Source organism: Ipomoea nil, unplaced genomic scaffold (assembly GCF_001879475.1).
Source record: "Ipomoea nil cultivar Tokyo-kokei standard unplaced genomic scaffold, Asagao_1.1 scaffold1317, whole genome shotgun sequence".
In the NCBI taxonomy this organism is placed as follows: domain Eukaryota; kingdom Viridiplantae; phylum Streptophyta; class Magnoliopsida; order Solanales; family Convolvulaceae; genus Ipomoea; species Ipomoea nil.
Window position 1 is genome coordinate 5284232 of NW_017617745.1, and position 13358 is coordinate 5297589.

General features: G+C 33.0%; 1 protein-coding gene across 1 annotated transcript; it reads right to left on the minus strand.

Moving 5' to 3' along the window:
• Positions 1 to 3753: 3753 nt before the first annotated feature.
• On the minus strand, positions 3754 to 6682 carry LOC109185310 (transcription factor MYB39-like). Its single transcript, XM_019335288.1, has 2 exons — positions 6366 to 6682; positions 3754 to 4576 (listed from the first exon to the last, which is right to left on the minus strand). Exons 1-2 carry the CDS (start codon positions 6629 to 6631, stop codon positions 3973 to 3975), a joined length of 870 nt encoding a protein of 289 aa, XP_019190833.1. The 5' UTR covers positions 6632 to 6682; the 3' UTR covers positions 3754 to 3972.
• Between the last annotated feature and the right edge of the window lie 6676 nt (positions 6683 to 13358).

The window sequence follows — 13358 nt, forward strand, 5'->3', positions numbered from 1 at the left end:
TTTGCCGCATCCTATGCTTGTTCCTAGTGTATAAATATTTTGCCCATTTTGATTTGTAATATACTCCTATTAAATTGCTCATTCTTACATCAAATTCTTTCTCTTTCTTTTGTCCCTACGTTGACACACACACACACACACACACACACATATATATATATATATATATATATATATATATATATATATATATATATATATATATATATATATATATATATTTACTCTAGTGATAATATATATATTTTCCTTTATTCCTAATTATTTTGTCATTTTATATATTTTCCTATTATTCAACTTTTATAATTCTCAATTTTCGATTCTTCGCTTCCGCATTATGCCGCTATATTCCTAACAAGTGGTATCAGAGTGGTTTAATTAAGAGTTATTTTCAAGGATGTCGACTGTCACTAAGTTCGATATCGAGAAGTTCGACGGGAAAATTAGCTTCTCTATCTGGAAGGTTCAGATGGAAGCCGTTCTAACCCAGAACGGTTTGAAGAAAGCGCTAGCTGGGAAGAAGAAGAAACCGGTTGCAATGACAGATGAAGATTGGGAATATTTGGATGATAAGGCACGTTCAACCATTCAATCGTGCCTGTCTAAAGAGGTTCTACGTGAGGTGGTGAGTGAGAAGACTACGTCAGATTTATGGTCTGAGTTGGAGTCGCTTTATATGGTCAAATCTCTGGCGAACAAGCTGCGCCTGAAGGAGCGCCTGTACACAATCCGTATGACAGAAGGTACTTCGATTAAATCTCACTTGGATGAATTTAATTCTATTCTATTGGACTTGGAGAATATTGATGTTGTAATTGAAGATGAGGATCGTGCTGTTTTATTGTTTGTCTCTCTCCCTAAATCGTACAAGCATTTCAAAGAAATTATGTTGTATGGTAATAGTAGTGATACCCTTACTTTTGACAATGTTAAGTCAAACCTATTGTCCAAAGAAAAGTTTGACTTTGAAATTAAGTCTGAGGACAAAGGTGAAGACTTGACTGTAAGGGGTCGTTCACTTGAAACAGAGAGTAGCAATAAAAAATCTAGATCCAAGTCCAAAGGACGTAAGTCCAACAAATCCTGTAAGTACTGCAAGAAGCAGGGTCACGATGTGACTGAATGCTTCAAGTTGAAAAACAAGCAAGAGAGAGAAAAGAAGTCTGTTGAAGCGAGTGTTGTTGAAAGTGATTCAGAAGGCGATGTTATGTTATTTGTTAGCTCCGGTGACAAACGGAGCAAAACTGAGTGGATTCTGGACTCTGGTTGTACATTCCACATGTGTCCTCACAAAGACTGGTTCGTCTCTCTGGAACCGGTTGATGGTGGAGTTGTCTTGATGGGTAATGATACCCAATGCAAGGTTAGTGGAACTGGAAGTGTTCAGATTAAAACTCATGATAATGTTACCAATGTTCGGTATATTCCTGATTTGAAACGCAATCTGATATCCTTGGGCACCTTGGAATATCTGGGGTGTAAGTACATAGCTGAAGGTGGAGTTCTGAAAGTCATAAAAGGCTCTCTTGTTCTCTTGAAAGCTTCTCGATCTGGAAGCTTGTACGTGTTGCATGGCAGTACTGTGACAGGTTTAGTAGCGGTATCCTCATCGATGTCTGATGCAGATCTCATACAACTATGGCATATGCATCTAGGGCATATGAGTGAGAAAGGCATGCATCTCCTGAGCAAGAAATGCCTCCTTGGTGATTCAGGTACGGGTAAATTACAATTCTGTGAGCATTGTGTTTTTGGGAAACAAAAGAGGGTTAGTTTCTCTACTGCTACACACCGTACGAAAGATGTATTGGGCTTGGTTTTTGATCGAAATTCTTCTGCATCTACTGACATTGTGGGCATTGTAGATTCTGATTATGGTGGTGATCTTGACAGACGTCGATCGCTTTCCAGTTATATTTTCACTCTTTGTAATTGTGCTATCAGTTGGAAAGCTACGCTTCAGTCTATTACTGTGTTATCTACGACTGAGGCGGAATATATTGCAGCCACAGAGGGTGTCAAAGAAGCTACTTGGCTACGAGGTTTGGTTATGGAACTTGGTGTTTCACAAGGTCAGACCGTTATGTTCTCACATAGTCAAAGTGCTATCCATCTCACCAAAAATGATACATATCATGCCAAAACCAAACACATTGATGTCAGATACCATTTTATTCGAGATGTTATAACTGCAGGAGATATAACCGTTTAGAAAATTCATACATTGGAGAATCCAGCAGATATGCTCACCGAGCCTCTACCTATCACCATGTTCAAACAGTGCTTGAATTTAGTCGGCTGTTCCGGTTGTTAATTTCCACCGTGAATTTGATCCAAGGTGGAGATGTTAAACCATAATATTTTTGTGGTCCAAATTCACTAAGACAATGTCATACACAACACATACGCGCAGCATGGTCCTCTCTTACACATTCTCTCCAAACTTTGTGGTTCTCCATTTGTTTGCCGCATCCTATGCTTGTTCCTAGTGTATAAATAGTTTGCCCATTTTGATTTGTAATATACTCCTATTAAATTGCTCATTCTTACATCAAATTCTTTCTCTTTCTTTTGTCCCTACGTTGACATATATATATATATATATATATATATATATATATATATATATATATATATATATATATATATATATATTTACTCTAGTGATAATATATATATTTTCCTTTATTCCTATTTATTTTGTCATTTTATATATTTTTCTATTATTCAACTTATTTCTCAATTTTCGATTCTTCGCTTCCGCATTATTCCGCTATATTCCTAACATTCACCTCAGTGCTAAATCCATGGATCATCGTCGAAAGTCGAATCTGCGGATGTCGATAAACCTACCGGACAACGAGATTTCCCTCAAGAAAAGCGGGCAGTTGCAGTTGCAGTTCACTAATACCTTTCTTGAATACGACGAGGGGGCCGGTTGGGGAAAGTCCCCTCTGAGATCATCCAGCCTGAACTTCTCCTCCTCGTCAGCGACAACGGCCGACCGGAGTTACAGAAGTACGAGAACAGTGGTCGAGGTTCTGCGGGAGCTGTCGGATTTGGCCGTCGAGTTGGGAATGAAATACGCATTTGCAGAGAGCTAGGCACCGGAGTTCGGGAATGCTATCCCTGCCAGCTTGATTTCATCGTTTTCTAAGAGAATAACTAACAATCCTCTTCCTCTTTGAGAAATAATATATATTACTCCGTATATATTCATACATACAAACAAACACGAGCATGGATTTATGAAAGCTCCTTACTGCATTTTTCCTACTCTGCCTATGACTATAGTTATAGAAGCTGGTGGCGGTGACTACTGTGTATGGCTTTCCGACGAGGACAACACGATGTGATGTGATCTCGTCTTCATGGCGTCTGGAAAATACATGAAAAAGAAGAAAGAAAATAGAAGAGAAAGAGAAAGAAAGAAAAAGAAGGAGAAGAGGAACGAGCAGATCAGCAAAAAGAAAGAAAGGGAAACGGAAAACTGATCATCTGACACGCCCCACCGCGATAGTTGTGTATTTACGTTATTCTCCTTCATTTAAACGGAGACTTCACAGCCAAACAGACGGAGGACGAAATTGAGTAAAAATTGTAAAGTTGAGGACTTAATTGGGTAAGGATAATAGTCGAGGACTAAATTGGTAGTTTCGCAATAGTCAGAGGACCAAATTCGTCATTAACTCTAAAATAAAAGTGTTCCAACTAGGGGCTAATGCAATCAACTTTTTCACTAAATATACAAAATTGATCGAAATCGTTCCACACAAGATTTTTTATACATGAATGCAAAAATAAAAGTGTTACGTTCCATATCATGAACTAAAGTCCATATATCATTTTAAATGCCAACAAAAAACAAAAGGATAAAAAAAATCACATGAACAAAAATAATCTTCTCCCAGATACTACTTACTGAACCATTGAACTATTAAACTAAGTTCGTGTGGGCAAAACAGAAATAATCTACGTCTGTTTAGCTTGCAGAATATCATTCCAAAGAGACGAACAATCTTCTTCATTTTTCAGAAACTCTTCCCATGCCAGAAACTCATTATTATTGGCTTCTAGCCCCCCAGGTGAGGGTATTATAGTTTGGTCTAAAGTGGGAATATACTCAGAGGAACTTTGAACTAGAGATGGAAGTGAATATTCTGAATGGCCATTATTTTCACCAGCATCTGTAAGTATTTTCATGTGTGGGTTAAAGTCAGAGCCAATAAAATCTGAAGAATTATGGGTAGCAGAAACATAATTATTGATTGTATCAATAGTGTTATTATTATCTAATCCCATTGGAAAATTTTCTTGCTTATTAGTAGGAAATAGTATTGGGTAGGAATTGAGGAATTGAAATATGTTTTGTAACCTAAGAGCAGACCCCAAAGGATTATTTGTGTTGGAAAGCATTTGATGGGAGAGATTTAATAGGAGATTTATATCAGTTATTGGTTGGTGTGTTTTTGGATCAATTCCCATTCTTAGAAGCTTTTTCCTCAGATTTGTGTTCCAGAAATTCTTGATTTCATTGTCAGTTCTTCCGGGGAGATGAGCTGCAATCCTTGACCACCTACAAATAATTAGTAAATTTTAGTATAAATAAGTAAACCTTAGAAGCATTTGCCAAATATAAATAAAATAAAAAATGATGATAGGAGTATTTTTAGAGAGTAAAACTTCAGTTATTTGTTTTAATTTTATTATAGAGAAAATGAAATGAAAAAATAGCTATAAGTCACTCACTTTTTTATTTATAGATGACACATCAAAAAGTACGTAGTTAAAAAAAAAAAAAGTAAAAGGTGAGAGTAAGTATGGTATTTGTCTTTAATTAAAAGGGTATAATTGAATTGTTTTTTAGTATTACTAACTCTGCTACAATATAGCTAGTATTTATACATACAAACTTTCTCAACTTACAAGCCACAGATGTACCATCAAGCTACAAACTACTTGGCTATGGGTATATTGAATTTAGTCTTTCAATTTTGGCATTTTTTTTTTTTGTTCTCAAGTTGACCTTAAAGTGGTGTTTTAAATTCATTATATAATAATTTATTGTGATAATATTAGATTATGGGGATATAACAATTTCTAATAGAAGGGTGGGTATTTGGAGCATTCAAGGAAACTAAAAAATATAAGCTTTTTGTTGTACTTTTTTTATGGACCATGTTACACACCCCAAGTTTACTACTCACAACTAATAACCACTTCATGATGTGACAAAATTATAGACATTAGTAAACTTAAAATTAAAAAGGAAAACTAATGCATATATAGGATTTTGCTACATCATGAAGTGATTGATTTGTGAGTGATAAAATTAAGAACAATTAGCATTTTCCTTTTATAGAAATATATAAAGATTAAAAATATCACTTTGATGTAGGATCAAAAGTTGAGACACTAACAAATAAGGGACTACATCTATTATATTATATAAGTAAAGATGTAGTATCCATTTATACATACTTTCTCAACCTATTGAAACACAAAGAGAGTCAATATCTCCGATGGAGTTTGAACCCTCTGACCTCCCATTCATAAGGCGAATTATAGTTGAATTATTAATATATAGTGAGCATATAATACCTAATGATGTTTTTGAGATAGAAAAATAATGAGTTTTGATATTGTGAATTAATTAGATTCAATCACTAATTCATAGCGGATTTTTATGATACTTATTGACATCAGTGTCGTATTTTCATAGTATCCAGTGCAACTCAATATATGTTATACTTGATACAAAAGATAAGTGCCGGGGTAATTCAACCAATATATGACTAAGGATATAAATTTATAATCACAAGATTACAAGTTCAAATACAACATTTTTAGTTTGAGTCGCTCAACTATGAATAACTTAAGCTGGTTCACCTCTAAATGATCCTTTGTCAGTTAAGGTCACAAGACTCATGGGATTTATCCAGTAATGATTGTGAATTTTTCCCGTCACTCCAAAAAGATACCGTGTCAATTGTGGACTACAATTTTTCAAGCAAATTCCGAAAATAAACTAAGACCTTATTTGGTAAAATAGTTAGCCTATCAGCAAATTTTGGTTTGTTTGATAACTGTTAGCTGTTTGACTTGGTTAAACAACCTATATGAGTGTTTGATTAATTAGCTTTTTGTACCAGCTTATTGCTCCAAAATACTAAAATTCAAAAAACTGTTCAAAACAGTTTTTTCAATCAATTTTTTGAGAAAGTCATTTTGTATGTAATCAACTATCAGCTAACAACTAATTTACCAAACATCTTTCTACAATCAACTTAAACCCACTAACAGCTATTTACCTAACACCCCTAAATATTAAGATAAAATAGGAAGGAGGAGGAGAATTAGTGTACTTGTTTCCGAGAGAAGAATGGAGATTGATGATGATTTGTTCCTCTTCCTGGGAGAAATCCCCTCTCTTAATATCAGGTCTTAGGTAATTTGTCCACCTGAGTCGACAACTCTTCCCACACCTGTTAAGACCGGCTTTCTTGGGGAGCATTTGCCAGTTTCCATGGCCGTTTTTGAGCACATAATCCGACAGTTTCTGGTCCTCCTCCGCCGTCCACGGCCCTTTCTTCACCTCCTCACTGTCTTTGCAGCATGGATGCCTCCCCATTATTTACAATGTCGTTGAAGATCAGAGAAAAACAATAATATATATATTTTATTTGGTTGAGTAGTTTTGGGTTATGCTGAAGGGTTAGGGTACTTTTATAGTTGCATGGGGGACATAAAATAAAGAGGTGGACTAACAAACATCTTGGATTGTCAAGTTGAATAAAATTAAGAATTAGGTAATGTTAATTGGCACTTATTGGAAGTGTCACTTTCGTATGAAGTGAAATGTGTGTCTTCAACCAGGGGCGGAGGTACCCCACCCCCACCCCCCAACTCCCATCCCCACCCCACCCACCCACCCACCCTATCCTATCTAAAAATATTAATAAATATTTATGTATATATTATTATATTAAGATTAAAACAAATTATTATCCCCTTCATTTTTTTTTCTTAAATTGTACTATGTATATCGATCTCTATCTATATTAAAACAAAATGAAGTAGTGAAAATCTTTTTCCGCCCAGCACAAACAGGGATGTTTTGCAGGCCGGCTTAAACATTGAATTCATTGGTTAAAAGATGGCAACTGTTCATTTACCGAAAAAATATTTATGACTTTTTTCTAAAATATGTAAATAATTATTTTAGCCGCTTTTTATTTCCAATGTAATCAATGGTGCCCAATGGATTCGTACCCTTACGTTTCATTAAGGATTGATTTCAAATCACAGCTAAACAATTATAAATACATTAATTTGTCTTCAATACAAACACTACGAATATATATAATAACAACTAGAAATATTTCTTAATCATAGACAAACACATAGAATGTATCCATTGTACATCGTTGCACGTAAAATTTCTCCGATGAACACCTGGAGCGCAGTACGCCTCAATGTGTTTAGAACATATGAAGTTCCTGAACGAAAAGGTTCTTCATCAATCAAATTTAAAGAATTGGTCTTTCATGATCAAGATGTATGATTTAATTGTTTTTCCAGTTCAGTAGTATTTCTAATCAGTTCAGTACTATTTAGACATTTTTTGTGATTAAAATGCAACATTTTCAGAGAACATTCCTTCATGCTCATATTCCTAAAGAATATGTTGAAAAGTTTCTTAACCGATTTAAAGAAGGGAGAGTGTATGGTGTTAAAAATTTCTTGGTTATCACAAATTTTTACACATTTAAAACCAGTTCTCATCATTACATGATAAAATTTAATTATCATACTATTGTGAAAGAATAGAAGAATACAAGTTTTCCTAGGCAAATTTGATAGGCAAATTTCACTGTGGACTTTGGTCTATGTAGCAGTGTGAACTATGAAGTATGTATCATTTTAATTACAGTTCAGTTTCATTTGACAATATTGCTATGTTTTTTAGTTTCATTTTCCTTCCACACTAGTTTCATTATGACAATACGAAAGTATCATTTTAATTTCACTATAGTTTCATGTGATAATATACATTATTGCTTGAGCTCTATTTTTTTTTTTCCGTTTTCCACACACTAGTTTAATTATAGTAATATTGAAGTATTATTTTAATTGTATTTCAGGTCATTTGACAATATATGTTATTGTATGGCTCTAGATTTTAGTTTCATTTCCCAAGCACACTAGTTTCATTATATATAGCAATACTAAAGTATTATTTTAATTATACTACATTTTCATTTGACAATAATGGGTTATGTATTTCAGTTTAATTTTCCACAAACACGTTTCATTATAGTAACACTAAAATACCATTTTAATTCTACTACAATTTCATTCAACGATCATATTTCACACAGCGATGTGTGGATCATGATGCACTGTATAACAAATGTGTTTTTCTTGTTCTCCTCTTCCCCTTTGATTTTTAAATTTGATTTTACAAATAAAAAATGTACATCGTTAATATTGCAATGTTTCCAACTGAATCTTTCTCGATCGGCTCTTGTTCTCTACCTGCATTCATTGATATTATCGTGTATATATATTGCTTTTTATTTTTGTGACGTACCAAAATATTGTACGTATATAAGGTGTTTTTAACGTTAGCATAAAACATCATCAAAGTCGTTATGGTTTTTGGCGTTTTATATGCTTCTTATGGTATCACAGTATTAGGTACGGAGTGTACATCTTTGAATATTCTAAGAAATAATGATTTTTTTTTTTACACTAAATCCCTAACTGCCCCCTTGAACCTTGGTACGTGTTGGATACTTCATCACTTCATCTCCTTTCACAGTCCACCATTCAAAGCTCCTTTCCATTCACGTATGCACAAATGTCATTACAGCACAGCTCTCATAATCTTTTTTCCATCGTTTAATTTCCTTCAAGCATGAAGAGATAAGCTGAAAATTAATTAAAGAATTTATTCTATTGGGCGTTGGCCGAGTTGGTCGAGTTCAGTCCAGCCATGAAGAGGAATAGTGGGCACGAAGACTAAGAATCGAGTCAGGCATGTAGACGTTCGTGACGCTGTGGCATACCATGGAGGGATGTGGTTAAATGATTAATGTCTACCTACTTATCACCAATTGATTTTAAGTAAGATATGTCAACAGATAGCCAAAGAACGCTGTGGTTAAATATTTACTTATAAGTAAACATTAAATTTAAGGGTAATAATATAAAATTTGGCCCTTCGTTGAGATGAAAAATAGGGTTCATAAACTTAATACATTTGGTTCATCATTAGTAGGAATGTGAAGAACCAAAATTTTACATTATTACCCATATATTTAATGTTTACTAAATTGATATTTAACTGAAGGACCAAATTTGAAAAAAAAAAAAAAAAAGGTTAAGGAAACATTTATGGTCAAATTAAAAGACAACGATGAAAATTGACAAATGTCAACAGTCAATGAATTATTTATATATTCTTTCAAAAGACTGAACCCAACCCTAAGATGAATTATTTATATATGATCCAATTGAAAGTGGGGGCTGGATAAAAATTGGTAAATGTAAATAATCAATTGATCATTCTTAGAATTAAATCTTAATTAAAAACTAGCAACTTTAATTTGATCCAGGAAGACAATATGCTTAACTAATCATATAGTTCAAGAAAAATGGTTAACAAAACGAACACAAAAGCTACTAATTATTGAAAATTACAATAAGATGAGCTTTGTAGTGACAAGGAATTGGTACGTGAAGCTATATATATATATATATATATATATATATATATATATATATAAGACTCTTTCTTCATATTAATATGAAGGTCGATTACAAATTTGCTAATAAGTGTATTAACAAGGATCCAACTTGTCATTTAGGGTATATTTGAAAACCTGAAAATAACTTATGAAAAATGTTTTCCAGAAAATGAATTATTTTCGAGAAACATTTTCATTTCTGTGTTAGTTTGCATTTCAGAAAACTGTGGATATTTTTAAAAAAATGAGTAGAATTGTATTTTAAAAAAAAAACAATATTATTTATAATTTTTTTAAAAAGAGCAATTGTTTCATAAAAAGAAAAAAAAAGGGGGGGTTTCCAAAGCCAGAAACTGGTTTCCAACAGAAACTAGTAAATTGTTTCCGTTGGTTCCATCCGCTAGTTTCCGGCATAAACCAGATAACTGGTCGAGAACCAGATTTTTGGTTCCTAACGAAAATCAACGAAGAAGATGGTCAACATGAAAAAAGTTTCTTTGGATTTTTAGAAAAATGACTTCCCCCCAGTGGCGAACCCAGAAAAATTTTTGAGTGGGGACAAAACATTATAGTGTGAAAAATAATGAAACACTTACGAAATATAGTCATAAATATTGTTGGATATAAACGAAAAATAAAATATATTAAAACTTTATAAAAATATTCATAACAAAATATGAAAGATAATTTATTTGATAAAATAATTCAAATAAAAAACACATCTTATTGTCTGAAAAAATGGGTTTGTTTTTCCTTTGACCGAAAATCAATTTCCGTTGATCATCATTTTCCCCCCTTGCCAAACACTAGAAACCCAAAAAATTTGTCGGGTTTCCAAACACAACCTTAGTTTCATTTGATGATGACATTTTAGTGCCTAACGAATACGGAAGACTCAATATGTGTTGCTTCTATGAATAGAGTTACCTTGTCCACACGAGTTTAACTCACTGGTTCAATAGATAGTATTTGGAGCAAGAGGTCAAAGTTCGAAACTCAGCTACGACAATGTGGGATTATGTCCAAAGCAGGCACATCTCATGTATGCTAAGTCACTGAATTACCGTGATTTACATAATTCAAAATACTTTATCACGCCGTGGTGTGAGGTGCACTTAGAATTTGGGACGAATAAGAGTTACCTTGTCTCATTTTTATGAAACTTGACCGTCAACTTAGGGGCCAAACGCCCAAACCATTAAGTCTTGTCAGCATATCCTTATACATAACCTCAACGATTGCACTGTCCAGTCCATAATTAAAAATTGTATTTTGCTCGTTATATAATAGAGTGCCAAAGAGTTGATTTATTACATTATTTGTGATTTTTCTCATTTGGAATTTTATATAAAACATTCATGTCCTTATAGTTCGTAAACATCAGAACAGAGTCTACGTTTCCCTTTCACAGTGTACACCGGTTACTTGTATACAATATTAGAAAAATAACGAATCGTAAGCTTCTGGACAAGTAAAAATGGAATTTCTTTTAGTTGCAAGTAACAATGACATTAAATATGGTATTAGTCAATGGGGAGTTAGGAAGAAGGTAAGGTTTGTTAGCAATTTAGCATATTTTTCTATGTTTTCTTGTCGTTTTACTTCGCTTCACTAGCAAGTTTACTTCCCAAGAAATAACAGGAAAGAAAAAAGCATTTGAAAATTAAAGATTTAAAGATAATTAAAAATAATTCCAATGGATAAGGACCATCGACCTCAGCTCCTCCAAAGAAACTACCTTTTACATATATAGATTTTGGATTAGAACTCTCCTTCACGTGTGAACTTAAGGAATGCATCGTAATTACTCTACAAATGCATTGCAAGGTCTTCGCGCGCTTCTAGACATAAATACCCTTATAATAATAATAATAATAAAGAATATGATTACGATTATGATATACTGAATGTTTTATATACATACATACATATATATATATATATATATATATATATATATATATATATATATATATATATATTATTTATATACATGTATATGCATGTGTGTGTGAGAGAGAATAATAATAATAATAATAATAATAATAATAATAATAATAATAATTATTATTATTATTATTATTATTATTATTATTATTATTATACAAAAATATTTATATTTATATTTATTTTCCCACTTATCCCACATCGGTTGGAGAAGTAAGGAATGGAGCCTTGAGGCTCATATAAAAGGAGCCTCAAGACTCCATAATTTCAATTGCAATGCTCATCTGCTAGGCAAGCTTGCAATGCCCATCCGCTAGGCATGTAGATGAGCAGGCTACTTAATTTAGGAGCCAATGCTCCATAATTAAGGAGTCTTATACAGTTAATTTTTGTTATATATATATATATATATATATATATATATATATATATATATAATTTATTTAACTATATATATTTATTGATAGATATAAATTATAATTAATTAAATATATACATTTATATAATACATTAGATTTATTAAATAAATATAAATATTATATAATGTGCAAAATGTATTTTTGGTATTTGTGATATAAAAGCTATTCGCAAGGGCATGTGAATAGCTAATACTAAGGCCCCCCCTAGGAATGACTATTCCTCTTGCGAAGGTAATAGCTCATTCCTAGGCATGTTATTCTCATAACAAAATGATCCAACCAAACGATGGAACAGGTCTATTCAAAGGAATGTTATTCCATTCCTGATTTATTCTATGAACCAAACATGCTATTAGTGGACGCTAGAGTAGTGTAGTGCATTGGTAGAGTTAATGTGGTGCACTTCTTTAGTTTGACATGCTAGCAGGGACAGAGCCAAAGGGGCGGCAGTTGCCCCCCCTCACCCCACATCACTCCATATATAATCTTTGTATGTATATATAGTACATGTTTTAGTATTAGTATACAAAAACTATTAAATGTCGATAAGATAAGAAAAGAGTTAGATTAGTTGACAGAGCACATGTTTGGCAATAATAAAGGTCAAGGGTTTGAATCCTTTGGCATTACTGAAGTTTTACAGTTTTTGACTCCTTACCCTATGACTTCAACATAGTCACGTTTTTAATAGCACAAGCACACACACACACACACACACACACACAATATATATATATATATAACATTATTTTATATTAATAATGAGATGTGTAATTTATAATGTATTTTCTATTCAAATTATTTTGTCAAATTAATTATGTTTCATATTTTGTTATAAATATTTTATAAAGTTTCGATGTGTTTTATTTTTCGCCCATATCCAACAATATTTACAACTATATTTCTTAGATAATTTTTTTTTTAAATTATCTCTTTTGTTTTAATGTTTCGCCTTTATTGAAAAAATTTTATGAATCCGTGCCGACTTCTTCCCCCCCCAACCAAATTTCTGGCTCCGTCCCTGCATGCTAGAGTAGTGCGGTGCATTTCTGGAGTAGTCACGGTGCATCAACCCATGCATGCGGGAGTAACGCAGTGCATTTATAGAGTAATTATCGTGCATTCTTTCAATTCGCACGTTCGCTTAGGAAGGGCAGTTTGCACCTGATCCCGACCCTATATATGGGAGGGTTCATGTGAGAACACCTCCCTAAGTAAAAAAAAAAAAAAAAAAAAGAAA